The 20,599-nt window shown below is 36.1% G+C and overlaps 1 protein-coding gene across 2 annotated transcripts; it reads right to left on the reverse strand.

Moving 5' to 3' along the window:
• Positions 1–135: 135 nt before the first annotated feature.
• LOC112047379 (mitochondrial glutamate carrier 1) lies at positions 136–19,840 on the reverse strand. Of its 2 annotated transcripts, none has more exons than XM_024084491.2 (8): positions 19,674–19,840; positions 19,241–19,301; positions 15,720–15,854; positions 13,767–13,916; positions 11,821–11,954; positions 10,717–10,915; positions 9,621–9,755; positions 136–8,751 (listed from the first exon to the last, which is right to left on the reverse strand). In XM_024084491.2, the coding sequence occupies exons 2-8, from the start codon at positions 19,285–19,287 to the stop codon at positions 8,613–8,615; spliced, it is 939 nt and encodes a 312-aa protein (XP_023940259.2). In that variant the 5' UTR covers positions 19,288–19,301; positions 19,674–19,840; the 3' UTR covers positions 136–8,612. The 2 variants fall into 2 exon arrangements, with proteins under 2 accessions (XP_023940259.2, XP_052744346.1); XM_052888386.1 differs by having other exon boundaries at positions 19,241–19,299; positions 19,671–19,840.
• Between the last annotated feature and the right edge of the window lie 759 nt (positions 19,841–20,599).

Below are 20,599 nucleotides of genomic sequence, written 5' to 3' on the forward strand. Positions count from 1 at the left end.
TAGGTAGGTAAAGGTATAAACCGCGCAAAACTTCGAGTCCGCTCTGAACTAGACATATTAAAGTAATAGTCTAAACGGGGTCAATAATAATTCACTGCTCAGGCGCGTACTATAAATAAATAATTAAAACAATAATTTTACGAATTTTTACATTTATTTCTTTTGAACATCTAAATTCCTAAATTCTTAACTATAATTTAATATCAGAACCATCGATTTTAAACACATTTATTGATTTTTATAATAAGATTGTTAAATTCCATGACTTGCAAATAAAATTAAAAAGTACAATATAATTATTGTCTTTTAGGAAATGATATAGGACAGTTCTCGGGTCTAGAAAAACAATATTTATAAATATAAAACAATCGATAAAAATGAATGTTGGTAGTTTCATAATAATTTACAGAACCATCCACATAAGAATCCAAAATTCAAGACAAATTATCTATGGACTAGCATAAGCAATTCATTTGTTTCTATTTCCGATACTAACACATCAAACTAAACACTACGTTAGTACAAACAAATGAAATTGTCTTCTTACAATTACAAATATGCATTTTGGATGGATATTAATCGACGCAATTTTTTTTTTCAACCAACATTATGTTTTTTAAACATAACTACTTGACTAATATTCGCATTCTTTTTCCAACTAAGTAACAAATAGCCGGTGCGAGAATTTGGTATTACAGGGGTAAACATATTTGAACCATTCGTATTACAGTCACCACATTAACGAATATTAAGGCGTAAGTTACACAAGTAGCCTCTAAGTATAGTGCGATAATACAATTTCGTCATCAACCTACAGGTTGTAGCTCATTAGAGCCACCCGGGACCCGACCCGCACCGCCTCGCCTCGAGTGGTTGGTACCTATTCTTCGTGTGGGTTTATATGGGCATGCGCTCACTAAATCAACTCCGTATCATCACCGGATCGCCTCGCTCGCGAGGTGTCAACGGACTGCGAGCGGACCACTCGATGATAGCTCGCTATTGGCATGCTCACCTCGCGTGTAATACTACTCCGAAATTCGTTGACCACGCGAGGTTCACTGGTGACAACGCGGCGTCCACCCGTGGTTCACCTGTCGACTAAAAGTGGACGCCTAGCGACGTGGCGGTGCGGGACGGATCCCGGGTGGCTCTAATGAGCTACGACCTTTCGTGACACCGTGCATATCATAGATGCAAAAATGCACAATTTCGAACCAGTATTAGAAAAGGAACTTTCTATTTTGTACAATTTGTAAGAACCTACTTATGTAAAGTGCCTAACCTAGTTAGACACCTTGTCCGCCACTGAGGGACACTATGAGTACCTAAGTATTTAAAAAGAAACTATCCTTATGTAACTTAGCCTTTATGGCAATTTAAAATGACAGCATTAGCCCTTTTATAAAATACAATTTGTATTTAATAAAGCAAAAACTGACGATACAAAATTATCAATTTCGTATTGCTTCGCTTTTCTATCAATGACTTCAGGACTTACAGCACAGTTTATGACAATTGACAATCACTATAATCTAGGAACGCGGCATACACAACACTTACCTCTAGAGTTTCTCTAATATATAATGACGCAGCAAAAGTTTTAGGGCCCAAGCACATAGCGCTTTTAAAACGCCTGTCGTCAATGATGCTCGTCCTACACGATTAGAAAACGCATGCTTGGCAAATGATCCTAGAGCTATTGCCAATGACGCGATGACTATAAACTGACGCGGATTACGACACTGAAAATGCTAGCCAAATGGCTATATTTTGAGATCTTTACACAGGATTTTAGCGTTTGTATCGCTACAAATGCGCCGATACAACACCGCGACGATAACTCACACATGACGTGCTCACCTAAAACGCGCGTTGTCAGCTCGTTTGAAAAGCGTCGTGTGTATTGGCCCTTCGGAGTAGAAAATGAGGAAATTCCGAAATTTGCGAATATCTATATTTGTGCTGTGGCAAAATTTATTGATGTACCTATATCGTATAGGTATGTAAACGTGTTTAGCAAAAAAAAAAAATACTATTTGTAGGCAGGTTTAGCATATTAACCACAAACTTAAGAATGTACCCATTTTCAAATTATCCCAAATAATCTCATATTCAAACTTTGAGCCGCGTCAATGTATACTAGTTTTATTATAACAACGATTATATTCGATATATTATAAACAGTATTATTGTCAAATTGATAATTGAACAACACCGACATCGAGAACATCACGCACATCAAAACGACAATAATTTCAATATGACGATAACTTAACTATCGTCGATATATGTCGTATACGACGCTAAGATAACTATCGTCATCAACCCATATTCGGCTCACTGCTGAGCTCGAGTCTCCTCTTAGAATGAGAGGGGTTAGGCCAACAGTCCACCACGCTGGCCCAATGCGGATTGGCAGACTTCACACACGCAGACAATGAAGATAATTCTCTGGTATGCAGGTTTCCTCACGATGTTTTCCTTCACCGATTGAGAGACGTGATATTTAATTTCTTAAAATGCACACAACTGAAAAGTTGGAGGTGCATGCCCCGGACCGGATTCGAACCCACACCCTCCGGAATCGGAGGCAGAGGTCATATCCACTGGGCTATCACTCTCTCTCTCTCTCTCTTCCAAGATAACTATACACTATGCAAATACCAAGGTTGCGATGTCAAAATTAATGTAGCAATTAAGAAAAGTTTAATATAAAAAAGTTAGTATAACGCAATTAGATAACTTTGAAAATCAAGGTCTGATACGATCTAGATATAGACAATAAAAATTATCAATGACATCTTTCACCAAAAATATATTGAAAATACTAGTTTATCATAGTGCTATTTTATTTAGAAGGCTAGTTTTAAGCTCTATTATACATTGTACAACACTATACCATATTATATATACAGGGTGTTCGGGAGTATTTCCCATAACTCTGGGGTTATATTCTTTAGCGAAAATTAATTAGAAATGTACAAGGAACATTTTCTAAAATTAATATTTTCAGGGTAAATAATATTTATTTTCTAAATAGATCTTAAAATGTGACCCATATATACGCATCCTTATTATTATGATGTAGCCGAGTTGGACGTATTTTAAAATGCAAGGATAGATAAAGGCGTGTGTTACATGGATAGTCGGAATTATTTGAAATTACTTTGTATGAAAACGTAAGTTTTTATTTTTTAGTTAAAAATAATATTAGTTATGCAGTTTGGCGTCTATAAGTGGACTCATCAACAATTTGAAGTTATGGAAGATACTCCCGAGCACCCTGTATATTTTATATGTAAAATTAATCAGAAAAATAAAAATTAAAAAGATAAATATGTCGCACCTTGTATTCATCACACCATAATTGTATATTTCAAACATTTTGTCTAGCTAAGCTACAACAATAGATACATTTGCGAAAGACCTTGAAACCTCTTCTTTCAATAGTAAATAAAGTAAAACCTGGGCCTGTAGCCATGTGGCACATCCATTCTCTTTCTACAAACGCTGACGCTAACATGTGTTTAAAAAAGTTCAAAGTCTTTATTAAACGCGAGCTTATAGGAAAGTCTTATTATATTGTTAACGATTATATAGACGATAAAATGGCTTGTTGTTGAACTGCACTATAAGACTGTGTTCTCCAACCTACTAGATAAGTAAATTTGTAAAATGCTGGTAAACAAAAATAAAATAAACCTTGACCGAGTTTGTTGTGGGCTCTTCTCGGACCGAGGCGCATTTGGATCCCTAGTAACTTAATGTTAAGTTTTTTAGGACTATTTTGAGACTTTACTTACTACCATTGAATCATGACATAACTTGACTTTTCAAAAATGCTTGTAAAGTAAGCCTAATTGAAATAAATGACATTTAAATTTGTATTTTGAATTTGACGCATAGAAAATTAATAAAAGTATGCGAATGACATTCACTATCGACAAGTTACGTGACAAAGTTGTCGTCCGCATCTGTAATTCCCATACATTTTGTTAGGTTTCGTAGCGTCAGCGTTTGTAGACAGAGGATCGACTCGCCACATGGTTAAGGCCCCTGACCAGTAATCTCTACCATATCCCGATCCCTTAGCCTTTGTTCAGCTTTAGTAACACACATTTAGTACTGCAACATTAAATGCACACAATCAAGCTAGCAGGGAACTAAAGCATAACAACCATTAATTTAAAAAGCAAAAATAAAACTTTGAGTACATTAGATAATATCATATCACTAATTAAAACAATAATAAACACGGTAACAAATCTGCTGCATCAACCATAACAAAGTATCGATACACAACCCTTAACAATCGATAACATTTCAAAATCAACCATTACCTCTTACCTCTGTTTGATACAAATGTTTAATTAATGGTTTAAATACAGAAAGAAAGAAGAAACATGGCAAACATTAACAAATGGAAATATACAAGAACGCGAACGCTTTGTATTTATTATTACCTCAAATTAATGAAATCATATTTTATGTTGGTGGCGTGGTTCCCATTCCCTTAGAAATGCGGGAATAAAATATAACCTATAGCCTTCCTCGATAAATGGGCTATCTAACACTGAAAGAATTTTTCAAATCGGACCAGTAGTTCCTGAGATTAGCGCGTTCAAACAAACAAACAAACAAACAAACAAACAAACTCTTCAGCTTTATAATATTAGTATAGATATGTGTATGATACATTAATACTTAAGGCCCGTAGTTACCAACCAAGTCTCGGAACTGGCAACACGCACTGTTCGAAGACTTTTGTCTATGGCACTGAGGAATTTCAGACGAAAAGACAAAGTACAGGAATGGCGACCCCGCACTAGTAAGCGCAGTGTTGGTCGACCCCCCACCAGGTGGACTGACGACATCAAGCGATTCGCAGGGATTCGCTGGATGCAGGTGGCTCAGTATCGTGATGTTTGGATGTTTGGAAGTTCCTACAAATGGCCTATGTCCTGCAGTGGACGTCATCGGCTGATATGATGATGATGATGACATTATTACACGAAATATGAAATGAAACTGTAAATAATAACTGTAATATACCTTCAGTTCGTGCGTTACTTGACTCGAATTATGTTTGTAGACTGTTTGAAAGCTAGGTGTCAAGTTAATGCGCACGAGTTGTAATATTTTGAGGGTAAACCCAATAAATTAACATAAAAATTACTCGCACAAACCACAGAAGGCAGATTTCAAATTGTTATCGAATCTCATTGCTACGATGACTTTTACCGGCCGTTACAAACATGGATTAAGATTTAAACCTCAATTATCTTGAAAGTAAAGTGGACCTAATCAATAGCTACTTTAACACGTTCGCTGCGGTACTGATTTTTCTGTACTTTCCCATGGTGTGGTACGAGGTTTTTTGACCTCGTACTAAAACAATCAGTGGTCCGATACGAGGTCCATCGACCTCGTACCCCTTGAAGACGTGATAGGTACCTACGAGGTCAATTGACCTCGTCACGCAGTGAACGTGTTAACTTCACTTTACTTTAACGAAAATTGAGATTTAAATCATAATCCATGTTTATTTTGGCCATAAGAGTTTTATATCAACACAGAGTATAATCCTCGCGTAAGTTAACCAGTAGGCCTAATATGTGTGTCACGACATCTCGTAATAGATAAAGACAGACGACCAATAGCGGCTGAAACGGAAACACCACTCTCCCTTTCGTTACGGTGAGATGAAAGAGACAGCGATATTTCAGTTTCATTTATTGCCGCTATTGGTCGGCAAAATGACATTTTGTCTTCATGATATATGTTGTGGCGCGCATTTTAGGCCTACATATCTAACATTACTGATTCCCAAGCACACACTATTGTAGCAGCAGCTAAAAATAATATCACTTTCACAAGTCTCACTATATTAGGAGTAAAAATCAATTGAGCTATTTATTTTACAAAACAAACGTAGTGTTTTATAGCTTGGCAACTTCGTTCGTAACACTCCCGATGTTCCGCGCGGGCCGGGGGGCGTGTAGCGATGAATGAAAAACCCACGACTGATACACGTCACTCACGATTCCACAACCGCGCAGTCTTTCCCCCTGTCGCCCGCATATCACGGGAGTGTTATTAACGAACTTGTCAGACTATATATCGATAGATTTACCAAAACTATTGTATTATTTCTTCTATAATATTCATAAGCATCCCGATAGATTAGTGCTTTATACGGATAACACGTTATTCCAACCAAGTCGTTATAACTAATGAAAAATCGTCATAAAGACAAATACCAAAAAAGGAACAGCATAGTTTAAAAATCACCACTTTACAATAATTTAAAATATTAATAAACATAACATCACCTATTACCAAATTTATTGGTTAAAAAATTACAATTTTCTTGTAGACCTACCATTGAATGTGTTATAAATAATTGGCAATACACAAACCACAGACGCCATATTGTGGTTTAATAAATAACCGGCAACAAAATGTGGTTATCACACGAAGCTTCTTAAAACTTTAATTTGTCATAAATTATATTACGATACTTTTGGTTTCATTTTAACTTTACTTTGTGTTTTTTCTTTTTTTTTTTGTTAAATAATGACGTTGTCAAAATAATTATTTCATTTAGAATGGCATACCTATAAATAATTATTAACAATTAAAAATGCAATAAATATAATTAAATAAATAAATAAATATTTGTACATTTTAAATAGATCTGCGTGTCAATAAAATAAAATTAAAAATACGTTTCGAATAATTAGGAAAACTATCACATTTAACATAAATATCATTAGCTCGGCAAGATAATAAAATCTCATAACACATAAGCCATCGTTTAATTTAAAAATATCATAACCATGACGAAATCGAAAACATTTACACTGGAATTCATATACGTTCCAGGGACACCCCCAGGGGACCATTCACCCACTGAGTGTCGAATTCTCAAACGCTTTCAAAGTCAAATTCGACACTCAACGGGTGAACGATCCCCTGGGGGCGCCCCCACAACGTCTATGAATTCTACTGTTAAATTTCTTCTAGGAGCTGACTACAAGACTGTATTAATAAGCAGTCAATAGATAATAATTGACGTGATTATTTTGAAAAGTTTTTTATATTCAATAGACCTAAAAGGCGTCAACGACGAAGAGGAAATGACATATTGTCGACCAAAAGCGGCGGTATGGAAAACTATCACATTAAACATTATCTCTCTTACGTTGCGATGGTATAAGAGAGAGCATATCAGCGATGCGATTGGTCGACAATGTATTTTTGTCTTTACGAGATGTCACATGGCGCGCATATTAGGCCTACAGATATTTAATTCGTCAATTTTAAAACGAAACCCTAAAAACTTCAAGAACAGACGTTTTTGGTTTTACGAATACAAATAAGAACTTTAATTTACATTCGAAACGATTACGAAAGACTAATACCACTTCATTAGGCCCAAGATGCGTCAACGACACATTATCTCAAGAAGACAAAGACATATTGTCGACCAATAGCGGCCAAATTTAAAATATTTCGATTCTTTTATCTTTCTTTCGTTGCGGTGGGACGACAGTGATGGTTTGTAGTTTCCGATACGCCGCTATTGGTCGTCACGAGTTAATTCGTGGAACGCATCTAGATCCAGTGTTATTATACCATACACCTTGATATGTCGCAGTCTTTATTCACAAGGGTGCCATTTCGATTGTACAAAACCTATAAACTAAACAAATGACAAAACATTTAAAAATTTCATCTATAGCTTATCGATAACATGTTTGACACTTTTCTAGCAGTGTCATTATGAAAAGGACAGCTCAACTGTTAAAGCTAAGCAATTTAATGTCCGGCCACTCAGGAATTGCGTCGCGCAATATCTGAGCGGCCGGATGTTAGTTTAAAGTTTTGTGTACAGCGAAGTTGGCACCAATGAGGTATATGTGCGTCTTTTACTAGTGAACATAATGCTAATTAAATAATAAAAAACATATAAAAAAATAAATATGGCGGCAATATTGTTAGCGATCATGTATATTGGCGAATATAATTTACATTCAGCGTGCGTTTAATTGGGGATGATTTTAAAAAAAAAAACAAACAATAAAAAAATAAAGTATTTTTTATTGAAGTGGATACTAAAATGTAATAGAAAAACAATTCCAAATATATATATTTATCATTTGAAACAAATAAATAATTGATTTTAATTTAACTATTATCTAAATTAATAATTTTTACATTTCACAAAATATCCGCTTCTGAATATGAATAGGTACTTTTTTTTGTAAAATTACATTTTTACTTTATACACTTTATTTCCGACGCTGCTAATTCATATTCGCCAATATCGCGCTCACTATAATAATTAATATGCAATTTCAAAAAGGGCACATGTCTAAAAATTTAAAATGTCCAGAAAAAAAACTAATTCTTTTTTAAACCAGTGTATAATTTCTAAAAGTAACTATTGTGTTACATTTATATATAAACAAAGAAAATAACTTATTTTAATAATAATCTAAATATGTTGTTATATATTTTATATTTGTAAGATATAGGTATATACAGAATATCCGACATGTGCCCTTTTCGAAATATCATATTAAATTGTATTAAATATAATTAATTTACTTAATACCTAAATAGTTTTCCGCTATTCCTAAATAGTAAATGGTTTGCGCGATACCGAATAGCGGCGCTATGACGATCATACGACAAGCACCGCCCTTGAAGAATGCCGTCGGGCCTTCTTGGGTAAACGTTTTTCTGAAAATGTAAACAAATAGTAGTATAAAAAAATTATAGTATCCTACTAATATTATAAACGCGCATAGTTAGTTACAAGTAAATGCTTAAGCATAAAATAACTCTGAGCACTATGCCGTAATTTCTGAGCGGTACAGGTGAGTACGCGAGTGAAGAGGAAGGCTTGTGACCCTTATATTTCGACTCCTGAGCTGGACATGGCTACATGGATACGGCGTTTTCGGGTAAAGTATCTGTATATGTGTACAAAACAAATTGCACAAATGCCATACAGTAATAAATGACCTATTTTGCTTCAGTAATTGTCGACAATTAAAAGTTTGTTCTGACTTCCGGCACCACTATTTTAGTACGGCACTAGGATTTTCGACATTTATTTTTTAATCATCTTTAACACTAACCCCTCTACGAGTTTCCTAGGTTGATCCTAGAAGGCAAGATAGTCGGAAAAAGGGCACAAGGACGGCAGACACTTAAATGGGTGGACGATATTAAGGAGTGGACCAAGAGTAATTACAGCCAGCTGAAAATTATGTCAAGTGATCGGAAAAGTTTTCTCCATCTGATCGCCAAACTTCAGTTTGAAGAGGGCACCTGATGATGATGATGACTAACACTAAAACAAAGCCGTACAATTATAAATTAGTCGTATTGATGGTCATTTGTACTTGAGAAATTCCATTCACTCGCGTATTCACCACTGTACCGCTCAGAAATTACGAGATAGTGTTCAGAGTTATTTTCTGATATAGTAACCTTCTAAGCGTTATTCACGTTGGGTCATTTCACAGGTAATTTTTGTTCAAAGACTAGTCTATACGTGTCCGAGGCGTAATAATGAGTTTAGACCTTCAGAACTGGAGACTTACGTGATGCAGTCCATGATGGAGCTGTACTGGCGGCCGCCCTTGGTGATGGTCTGCATGCGCGTCTTGATCACGTCCAAGGGGTTGACGCCGAGCGCCGCGGTGGAGCCGGCGGCGCAGCCCGACAAGAACGACCACCTGCATAGATCATATACAGGGTGTCCCGTAATTTATCAATCACGCAAGTTAAAGATACTATTACTATTGGGGTTTATAAATTTATATGCAATTTCGAAAAGGGCACATGTCGGATATTCTGTATATATTATATCACACAAATATAAAATATCTAATAACATATATAGATTAATTTGAAAATTAATAATTTTAGTAATTTTCGAAGGCTAATTTAACACTAGAATGTAACACAATAGTTGCTTTTAGAAATTTTACACTGGTTTGGAAAAAAATTAGTTATTAGGGTTCCGAACGTACGTAGTACAAAAACGGAAACCTTATTTTTAATTCCTGGACACTTTAAATTTTCAGACATGTTCCCTTTTTCGAAATTGCACATTAAAAAAATATAACTTGGTCACCCTACGGATATTTTCAAAACTAACAAAATTAAAATGTGTGTGGATTTCATCCTTCTCCTAACAAGTTAGGCCACTTCCATCTTAGAATTGCATCATCATTAACAATTTTTTTTTCATCTGGGGATCTCCTCATTTCTTATTCACATAAATTGTGTAATTCAATATTTATACTGTATCGTTATTTCATTAGTCGTTATTTCATCACCATAATTATCAACCCAATTTCGGCTTACTGCTGAGCTAAAGTCTCCTCTCAGAATGAGAGGGGTTAGGCCAATAGTCCACCACGCTGGCCCAATGCGGATTGGCAGACTTTACATACATAGAGAATTGAGAAAATTCTCAGGTATGCAGGTTTCCTCACGATGTTTTTCCTTCACCGTTTGAGACACGTGATATTTAATTTCTTAAAATGCACACTAGTAAAAAACAGATTCGAACCCACACCCTCCGGACTCGGAGGCAGAGGTCATATCTACTGGGCTATCACGACTCTTCGGCTAGCCGAGATCGCAAGGGTATATCTTATTATTGCATCACAAAAAAAAAAAAGAACTCACCAAAACGGCGGTGGACCCCCGGGGGTGTCCTTAGGGCCGAGGTCGTTGAGTATGGCGAAGGTGGGGAAGTAGACGACGCTGAAGGAGATGTCCCTGGCGGCGGTGGCGGTGACCCCCTTGTACAGGCCGAATATGCCGCGCTCGGCCATCAGCCGCCGCGTCAGCTGCATCGCCGTTACCCGCTCGAACTTCTTGCCCTCTGACCGATGCAAACGATTAAATATGTAATGTACTTGCACACACTCATGGTTTACTTATAGTAGAGGAGCCGAAGAGGGGATTTTTGCAGTTACTCGAGCGCGGCAGATAAACATAAGGGACTATACCTTACACTTTGTTGAGTACCTCCACCGAGTATGAGCCCTTAATATTGGTGGGTACGTTTAGGGCAACCAAAAAAAAAACTAACTTCATAAATACTCAACCAGCACGTCAGATTAAGATAAGGTAGGTGAGTTGATAGCTAAAAACTGCACATTTCGAAAATCTGACGATTTGAGCGTAACGTAATGGAATGGGAGGGTTTCAAAGTTACAAAATCAAACCCTTATATTTTAGTGCTCGAGGTACGAGTGCGATTAATTTTTTACTTATTTTTAAGGAAATAATCTCCTAATTAATCGGTAAATTTTTCTTACAATTTCAGTAAGCCAAAGTAATAAAAATTGTTTATAAGTCTGTAGTTTTTTTTTCACCGCTAAAAGCGGAAAAAGTAAATAACCATTTATTCTTCCTATAATTCAATCTACCAAATGTAATCGGTCTCAATGACGCTCGAGTAACTGCAAATTTAGCATCCCGGGCTCCCCTACTATTATGTATTCATTGCGTTGGGACGAAAGGGAGAGCGATATTTCGACACGTGTTTTTTTTATTTTCACGAGATGACGTTGACGCATCGTACAGGCATATCTTAAGGAGTCACTTAGTTCATAGAAGAAAGAACCGACAAACCGCCGGCGTCCTGCATCTGTATCTTGAGCAGCTCCATGGGCGTCGTGATGACTATCTGACACGCGCCCGCCAGCCCGCCTGCATTCATCTGACGCGACGGTTGGAGTCACATAGTTCATAGAAGAAAGAACCGACGACGGTTGTGTTTACCTTTCGCTGCCTGCGCTGCCTGGCGACCGGCGTCCTGCATCTGTATCTTGAGCAGCTCCATGGGCGTCGTGATGACTATCTGACACGCACCCGCCAGCCCGCCGGCGATCATTTGACGGAACACCGGCAGCGATCTGTGGAAAAACATGAACATTTTAATTTTAACAAAGGTTTCAGTTATGTAGGTCCAATTTAGAGATAGAGGTGAACCGCCGAATTCAACTCGACAGGGCTGCATTCAAGAAACTTTGCGATATCTTTTCGTCCGAAATTTCTCAGTGCCTGAAGACAAAAGTCTTCGAACAGCGCGTGTTACCAGTGCTGGTGACTAATGATTCTGAGACTTGGTCGCTAACTATGGGCCTGATAAGAAGGCTCAGTTACAAAGCGGGCGATGAAACGAGCTATGCTAGGAGTATCTTTGCGTGATCGAATCAGAATTGAGGAGATCCGCAGAAGAACCAATGTCACCGACATAGCTCAACATGTCACGAAGCTGAAGTGATAATGGGCGGTGCACATAGTTCAAAGAGCCGATTGACATTGGGGTCCCAAGGTGCTGAAATAACAACCTCGCACTACAAAGCACAGTGTTGGTCGACTCCCACCAGGTGGTCCGACGACATCAAGCGAGTCGCCGTTGTTCGCTGGATGCAGGCGGCTCAGGATCGAGTCGTTTGGAAGTCTCTACAAAAGGCCTATGTCCTGCAGTGGACGTCCATCGGCAGATATGATGATGATGATGATGACAGACATTCAGTTTTTATCCTTTTATGTATGTTTAGATTATTACCAGCTTTCAATATTATCTTGGTGTTTAACATCTGATAACAAAATATCACTGTAGCCACATATACCTACTATAAAGTTTAGAAGTGTATCCGATAGCAATAGATGTACGATTGTAGTCATCTTATAGTTAGATATTGTATCTTTCTTATCAATTGGAAACTAAGCAGAAAATCACCATGGATTAGATATAATACCTATCATGAATGTATAAACATCTATTCTAAAACTATGATGGAATCACATAATAGCTTAGCTATAGATTTCGTGACAGCCTGTAAATCAGAGGTTCCCAAACTATTTTTCTCATAAACCAGTTTCTAATTCAACTGTGGACCCTGCTCCTAAATTTCTAAAACTCGACGAAAAATATAACTATATTCACTTGCAGTTGAATCACCTGCCTCCACTAAATAACAGTATAAAAATTGTGAGATTCGATTACTTAGTTAAATAATTAGTTGATTATGTGTGGGTGATAAAAAGTCGATAAATTTGTCCAGAGAAAAAGTTATTTCAGTTCACTTCAATTTTTGATATCTACTCACAGTAGAAGAAAGCAATCAATTTACAATTTGTTTTATTTAGAAAATTTTATTCGATACGAAACCAGATAAAGTTTCTTTGACCCCCGCTTACGAATTGTTAACCCCCCCATCGATGCTGTACATCTTCTTTCCTCCTTTAAGGACCGAAAGGTTCGAAGTTTCCCTCCAAGTAAAGCGCAGGGATCTTTCATCCCCTGGTCATATTGTTCATGGATCATCATGGCCTACTCAATATGATATGGATCAAGACTTTCCATACGATCTTTCAACCCCTTTTATTTTTATTTTAGGATCAAAAAGTAGCCTATATTCTGCTCCAAGGTCCCATTTTCCAAATTCAAATGGTCACATAGCATTATGCTGACCTGGGGCCATTTTCTGGGTTATGCCACACATCGCAGGGTATTGTAGGGTATTGTGTATTGGTGTACTGGAGATATTGTGATGTGTGGCATTTTTCTTTTTTTCGTTCATTTATCATAATACCAAATTTATCTTAATAGGTTCAGCCGTATAGCCGTGAAAAGCTAACAGACAGACAAACTTACTTTCGTATTTATAATATTAGTGTATATAGATAGATAGATGTTAGTTTAATAATATTCATACCCATCCTTCAGCGTCAGATGGAACCGGAACAGATCGTTAGCGGCCAGTTTGATCGCCTTCTCCGGCGTAATGAGGATGATGTTGACCGCCGAGCCGCGGTACATGCCGAAGTACCCCTCCGCTCTGTACGTTTGCTTGAAACAATCCAACCTGGAATATGTTAATTCAATATTAGAAAAAAATATTATAAAGCTGAAGAGTTTGTTTGTTTGGTTAAACGCGCTATCTCACGAACTACTGGTCCGATTTGAAAAATTATTTCAGTGTTATACTTATAGCCCGTTTATCGAGGACGACTATAGGCTATAGGTCTATTACAACTGGCATTCCGCACTTCACTATAGTATGCGCATTATCATCTGAGTCGTCCGGTCATAAAAGTCAAAAAAGATAGGAATGTGCAGCGCGCCTACCTGCGCACCCTAATTATCGATAAACGGCTACCTGCGCACGTGCTAATGATGAGTCAATAATGATTTGGACGATTCTGATTGGTCGGTTTCTAATGTAATTGCATTGCGTATTTTTTTTGCTATAAATGTGTTTACTGCAATTAAATAAATACATTCATGTGTTACTCGTTGCGCACTATGGATACTAATATATAATAAATTTGGCAGAAGACGAAGATTCTGATGATGAAGACTCAGATGAAGATTAATTTTATTTAGTTAATAATTATATAATATGAAATATGTATTATATTAAATCAAATATTGTTAATTTTTTTAATTTTGTGAACAAGATACGATAATAAACTTTACTTATCGATAATATGTCTTTCATTGTTACACCCTTCACTATACTAATAGCATTAACAACTGAGTCTTAGGGCCATAAATCATTTCTCTATATCTATCTCGCTTGCACTTATGGGTCTTATGGAGCCGTCTAGTGAAGGGTGTAACAATGAAAGACATATTATCGATAAGTAAAGTTTATTATCGTATCTTGTTCACAAAATTAAAAAAATTAACAATATTTGATTTAATATAATACATATTTCATATTATATAATTATTAACTAAATAAAATTAATCTTCATCTGAGTCTTCATCATCAGAATCTTCGTCTTCTGCCAAATTTATTATATATTAGTATCCATAGTGCGCAACGAGTAACACATGAATGTATTTATTTAATTGCAGTAAACACATTTATAGCAAAAAAAATACGCAATGCAATTACATTAGAAACCGACCAATCAGAATCGTCCAAATCATTATTGACTCATCATTAGCACGTGCGCAGGTAGCCGTTTATCGATAATTAGGGTGCGCAGGTAGGCGCGCTGCACATTCCTATCTTTTTTGACTTTTATGACCGGACGACTCAGATGATAATGCGCATACTATAGACGGCTCCATAAGACCCATAAGTGCAAGCGAGATAGATATAGAGAAATGATTTATGGCCCTAAGACTCAGTTGTTAATGCTATTAGTATAGTAAGCTACTTCATGAAATTAATAAAGTATATATTATAGCCTCAATAGCTCAACGGTAAGAGCGGTCGGACTCATCACCGAGGAGTGGTGGTTCGATCCCCGCCCCGCTGGTCTATTGTCGTACCTACTCCCAACCCGTCTTTCCCAACTAATTGGAGGGGAATGGGAATATTGGTCATATTTAAAAAAAAGATATGACAAATATTATTTTAAAGAAAAAATAATAATAAGTTTGGCTAGGTCATAATATAAGGAAGGGACACAATTTATGATCAATTTACAAAAGAAATGTTTTTTACTCCGAAAATATTCATTTTACATTTCAACAGAATTTAACCCTAGAGTTATGGGAAATACTCCCGAGCACCCTGTATAGGTAGGTAGGTATGTCATACTAGGCACCAACTCATACCACATACAATAATTTATTTTTAGTAGATAACACAAAAGCAAGGCCTTTGTCTCGACTATTTCGCATAATTTAGCGTTAAACACAAGTTACTAACATGTTTTTATATTGTTTCTCTCCACTCGGCCCCACCGTTTGGTTCTGCAGTCGCGTTTTGACCAGATCCAATGGAAACACAATGGACACACCGATAATTCCGGCGATGCCGCCATTTATAATTTTCGGTAGTAAGCTGAAAAAGGTTAACATATTAATGGCTATAGTCATTGGCGTATCTAAGATTATTTCTTAGGGTGGGCCTGGCCCCCAAAATCAAGTCTATTATTAGTATCATAATAGAATTCCATATCGGTAGCCCAGAATCCTAGGGTGGGCACAGGTCCAATCTAGGATGGGCACGGCCCACCCGGCCTATGCCCTTATTATATCTACTGTGCTATGGCTATGTACGCCTACGGCTATAGTGAATACTCAATCAGAATCGTTGGTCGTCGGAATAAGTCGTAACTGCAAAATTTCCAAAAGTGGACCGGTATCACGAGTCATCATCATCATCATCATCATCATCATCATCGTCATCATCATATCGCAGCCTTATCAGGATTTACCAGTAGGCTAAGTAGGCTGCAGCTTAGGGCGGCAGATTTCAAAGGGTGGCAAAATATATTCGGCAAAAATTCAATACCCTAGAGGCCAAAGAAGAATTAGATAAAAATTCAAGAGGTTAGTAGACTAGACGCGCGCTACATCAGATAAAATAAAACATCGTAGATAATTGAAAAAAGTATCTCGGAAATAATTGTTATGTAGCTAGGTTAGGTACAGTGCTCGCCACGGATCTTTATGTTTGTGAAGTTAGCTGTGGGATGAGTATGGGCATTCGTACAGACTCGAACACTCCCCGCCCGTTTGTATCGTTATCGATTAATTGCGCAGTCATTTGTTGCTAACTTCACAAACACAATATCTCGTGGAGGGCACTGTAAGTGACGTACACATCTCTTAATATTGAAATATAATACAATCGCAAGTACCTACTCGTATCTATTGTGAAATAAGTAAGAAATAAAAATATTTGAAATTATATTCGCGACAACTTGTCAATTAATTATGGATTTTCTGGCTGGCATCCAATGTTTAGTGAACGAAACCGTTGGCATTGCCAGCCATGTAATACATTGTGTCACTTATAATCAACTAGCAAAATCCCGCGGGTTCCTCGCGTAGTTTCCGTAACCATGGGAATATGGGGATAAAAATATATAGATAAATAATAATAATCAGTGGCGTAGCTTGCCTTGGGGTCCTGTATCATAATTAGTTGGGGGCCCTTGAAGGGTAAAGATTTCTCACAAAAGAAATAAAACTGCTTGCATAAAATAGGCAAATATGACAGTGACTATGTATGACGCCACGACAAGAAAAGAATGAGCTAGACCGTACGGCAAGCACCTTATATCGTTCCCGCCTGATGGCTACCACTCTCTAACTCCCTACTTTTTCCGAAACAAGTCTCGCCACCTAGCGTCGGCACAAGTCAACACGAGATCCAGCGACGTCAAATCCATGTCAGACAACTATTTCCTACACTATATTACTTTTCATTCTTCAGAAAATTTGCCTCGATTCACGATAATAGTACGTATTATGAACGTCATACAGGCGACTGTCACCCACATCCCATACCCACTAAATTTTTTTGAGAAAGTTTCTAAGCCTCAAACTCGTGGTTGACCAAGTTAGATAGTGAATTACTATTAGGTAGAATGATAACTTGACTAATAAAATCGTTACGTAAGCTGGGTTGTAGCCAAAACGCGATGCGTTAAAAAATATCCATTTGTATTTTAAAAAGTCACGGGATACACCAACAATGTTGCCAATAGATTTAGCAAGATTTCATTTGATGTGTGAAGATATTATAACGATAATAATGCCAAACAATTGTTAGAGATGACAAAACCCATTCAGATATAACCACTTTGAAACCAAAGTGTAATTTAATATAATAGTACTAGTTGTAACTATTTAGAGGACATACAACTCATCAACATAAGCATGGAACTCATTGCTATTCATTGCTACAATACACCATTCATTGCAAATTTGACTCTATGACAAATGCAATAAGGTTATCTTTGTAATGATATTCATTATTAAAGTAACATTACACTGAGCAGGCACTTGTTCATTATAATTATTATTATTAACACAGAAGATAAATTTAAATTAGCTTATTAAAATTAAGACTAGCTATGTTTGCAGCTTTGTTCATATGAAAGTACATTTTATCAATTTTATGCAAAACACCATCTAAAGTTTTTTTTCTATTCGATTTCGAGCAACACTTTTTCTGAATGAAAGGTTTGCTATGTCATTATGTGAACTATATATTATTTAAAGGATTTTCATGTGTTTTTAGTGTCTCATAGTGTTTTGCAAATGAGAGTTCCTAGATGGTCCATTCTCCAGCCAGGTTAATTTATTATTTACATCAGACTATATCAATACATTAGCCTAGTTATAATGTTAGTAAACTGTATACAACTGCTTAGCAATATGTGGTCTTTGAAATTCTCAAAAGATGCATAAAAACTGGTTAAATTTTAATTATTCAAGTTATCTTAGACCCCATTAACCTAACAACACTTATTCAATGTTATACTCGAAGGTTATTCGCTAACTCTGTATCTTTCAGAGAATGTCCAATACTCTAAAACCAATAGTTTGACAGTTATGTTTTGCAACTCTGTTAAGTGATTATAGACTCTCTATTTTCAGAAGATAGTTCAACTTTCGTAAGGTGTAAAGACAGTTTAAAAGGTACATTTGTGTGAGAAACTAAATGAGTGTTAGACAACATCTTTGAGTGGTTGCTTAGCGATAGTTTGTTAATTAATAGGTTTCTATGTCACATAACTCCTGTAGGGCTTACATGTAACCAACAATATATCTCGTGAAGGGAAATAGACAAATATCAACCAATAGCTGTGCAAAAAGAAACATTGCTATTGTTGCATTGGGACTAAAGAGATGGACTGGGACTACTCAACCATAGGTCCAAATTTTATCTATTTCTCACTATCTTTGGTTGTATGTTATACATACTGTGATATAGTTATTATACAACTAGTGGACGCCCCAAACTTCGTCCACCCTTAGCTCTTGAGAGTACAGTAATATTGCTGTAAAAATGAAGTAACTTCTCCCGTTTTCCCAACATTTCCCTTCCCTGCTCTGTTCCTATTGATTGTAGTATGAAAAGTATACTATAACCTGCCCAGGAGTATGAAGAATAATTGTAACAAGTTTTGTTAAAATCTGTTGAGTAGTTTTTGTTTCTATAACAAACATACAGACAGCCAGGCAAAAAATTTACTGATAGTTATTTTGGAAATATATTTCATGTACAGAATTGACCTCTCTACAGATTTATTATAAATGTAGTAAAAAAACGAGTTTCAGTTTCTTGTTAGAAAAAAAAATTCTCCCCAACATATAAAATATTGCCTAAAAATTATCATGACATTCTGTTAAGTAAATCATCAAAACCCCATAAACAAATGTGACATGAGTACACAATGTAGGCATTTTTAAAATATATGGAAAAATACTTACTTGAATTGCTGAGGGGGAGGGGGAGGGTTGTTTGGTTTGGCAGCCATTCTTTTTTTTTTACCTGCAATAATATTAATTCTTTAAATATAATTTAACACATATTTTAAAGTAAAATTATAGTTATTTATGTTAATAAATGTAATCACTGTAATAGGAAAATAATATATTTTGTTTTAACCTCGATTTAGTAAATCAAAAGTATTAAACCAAATTATTTAAGACGCAACTTTAAATATGTTTTCCAGAGTATATTAATTTAATATATGAACGTAATATTTATTTTCAAACATAGGATATATTTAAAAGCATTTCAGTACGAGTTAATTATATTTAAATAATTTTATTTATAAAAAAAGTTCATCGCAAAATTAAAATTTGAATATCGGAATTGAAAATGTTAAGCTATTTTACGTAACCGTTTATAAATACATACCTTTTCTATTTACCTGTCACACACTTAAATATCTTCACTTTAATTTTAGTTCCTAGATAAATACCATGGCGAATTTGGATTATAAAAAAATAATTATATTCAATAAATCACGATCGATCGAGACAGGAAAACGTTTTCTTAAAATTATTTTGACAATTTAAACGTCACTGCCAGCTGCCACTACATAATGTCAAAGGGTCAATGACACTGGCCACTTTTAATGTGTTGCCATTCAAAATTATTGAAATAAGCTTAGCACACACCGTCTTTTTCGTTTCCGATCCGATATTTTGAAAAATTTGTCGTATAGCCATAGATTTAAAACCTACGTGTAAACGTTACAAGTTTCATGTTATTCGCTATGCACTATTTCAAAAAGTTGTAAATTATTTCAGCCATTAAACGAGTAGTACGTCGCCTATAAGTTGAACTATGCGCAGTAACACATTTTAGGTGTTATCAATAGACGGTTGAAGTGCACGAGTTGGATATTCTTTGGCCACGAGTAACCATAGCAATATTACATTATCGTACTGCGAGGTACTGCGTAAATTCGTTTTCAATTCAAACGTTTTACGTTACACTTTTAATGTAACGGGTAACCAAGGTGGGCGCGTCAACACTTTTGTTTATCATTGTACTTGCGGAAACAACGGTTTTATTTATGTACAACATCTGTACTAGCCGTGGTTTAAACATCCAAAACAACATTCTATAAATATAACCGTGCCCCTAAGTTAAAAAATACAATTGAAACAACATACTGACGTAGCTTTCATTTCATTGGTGCTAACGTGGGTTGGGCACCAACGAAGACTTTGTAATAAATACTACAGCAGGCTATTTGCCAACGTATTAGTAGGTAGGTACGTTCTGATATTTTTGTAAGTAGACTTCAAGCTTTAGCTCTATGTATCTATAGATAT

This window comes from Bicyclus anynana, chromosome 22 (genome assembly GCF_947172395.1).
Source record: "Bicyclus anynana chromosome 22, ilBicAnyn1.1, whole genome shotgun sequence".
NCBI classification, from domain to species: Eukaryota; Metazoa; Arthropoda; class Insecta; order Lepidoptera; family Nymphalidae; genus Bicyclus; species Bicyclus anynana.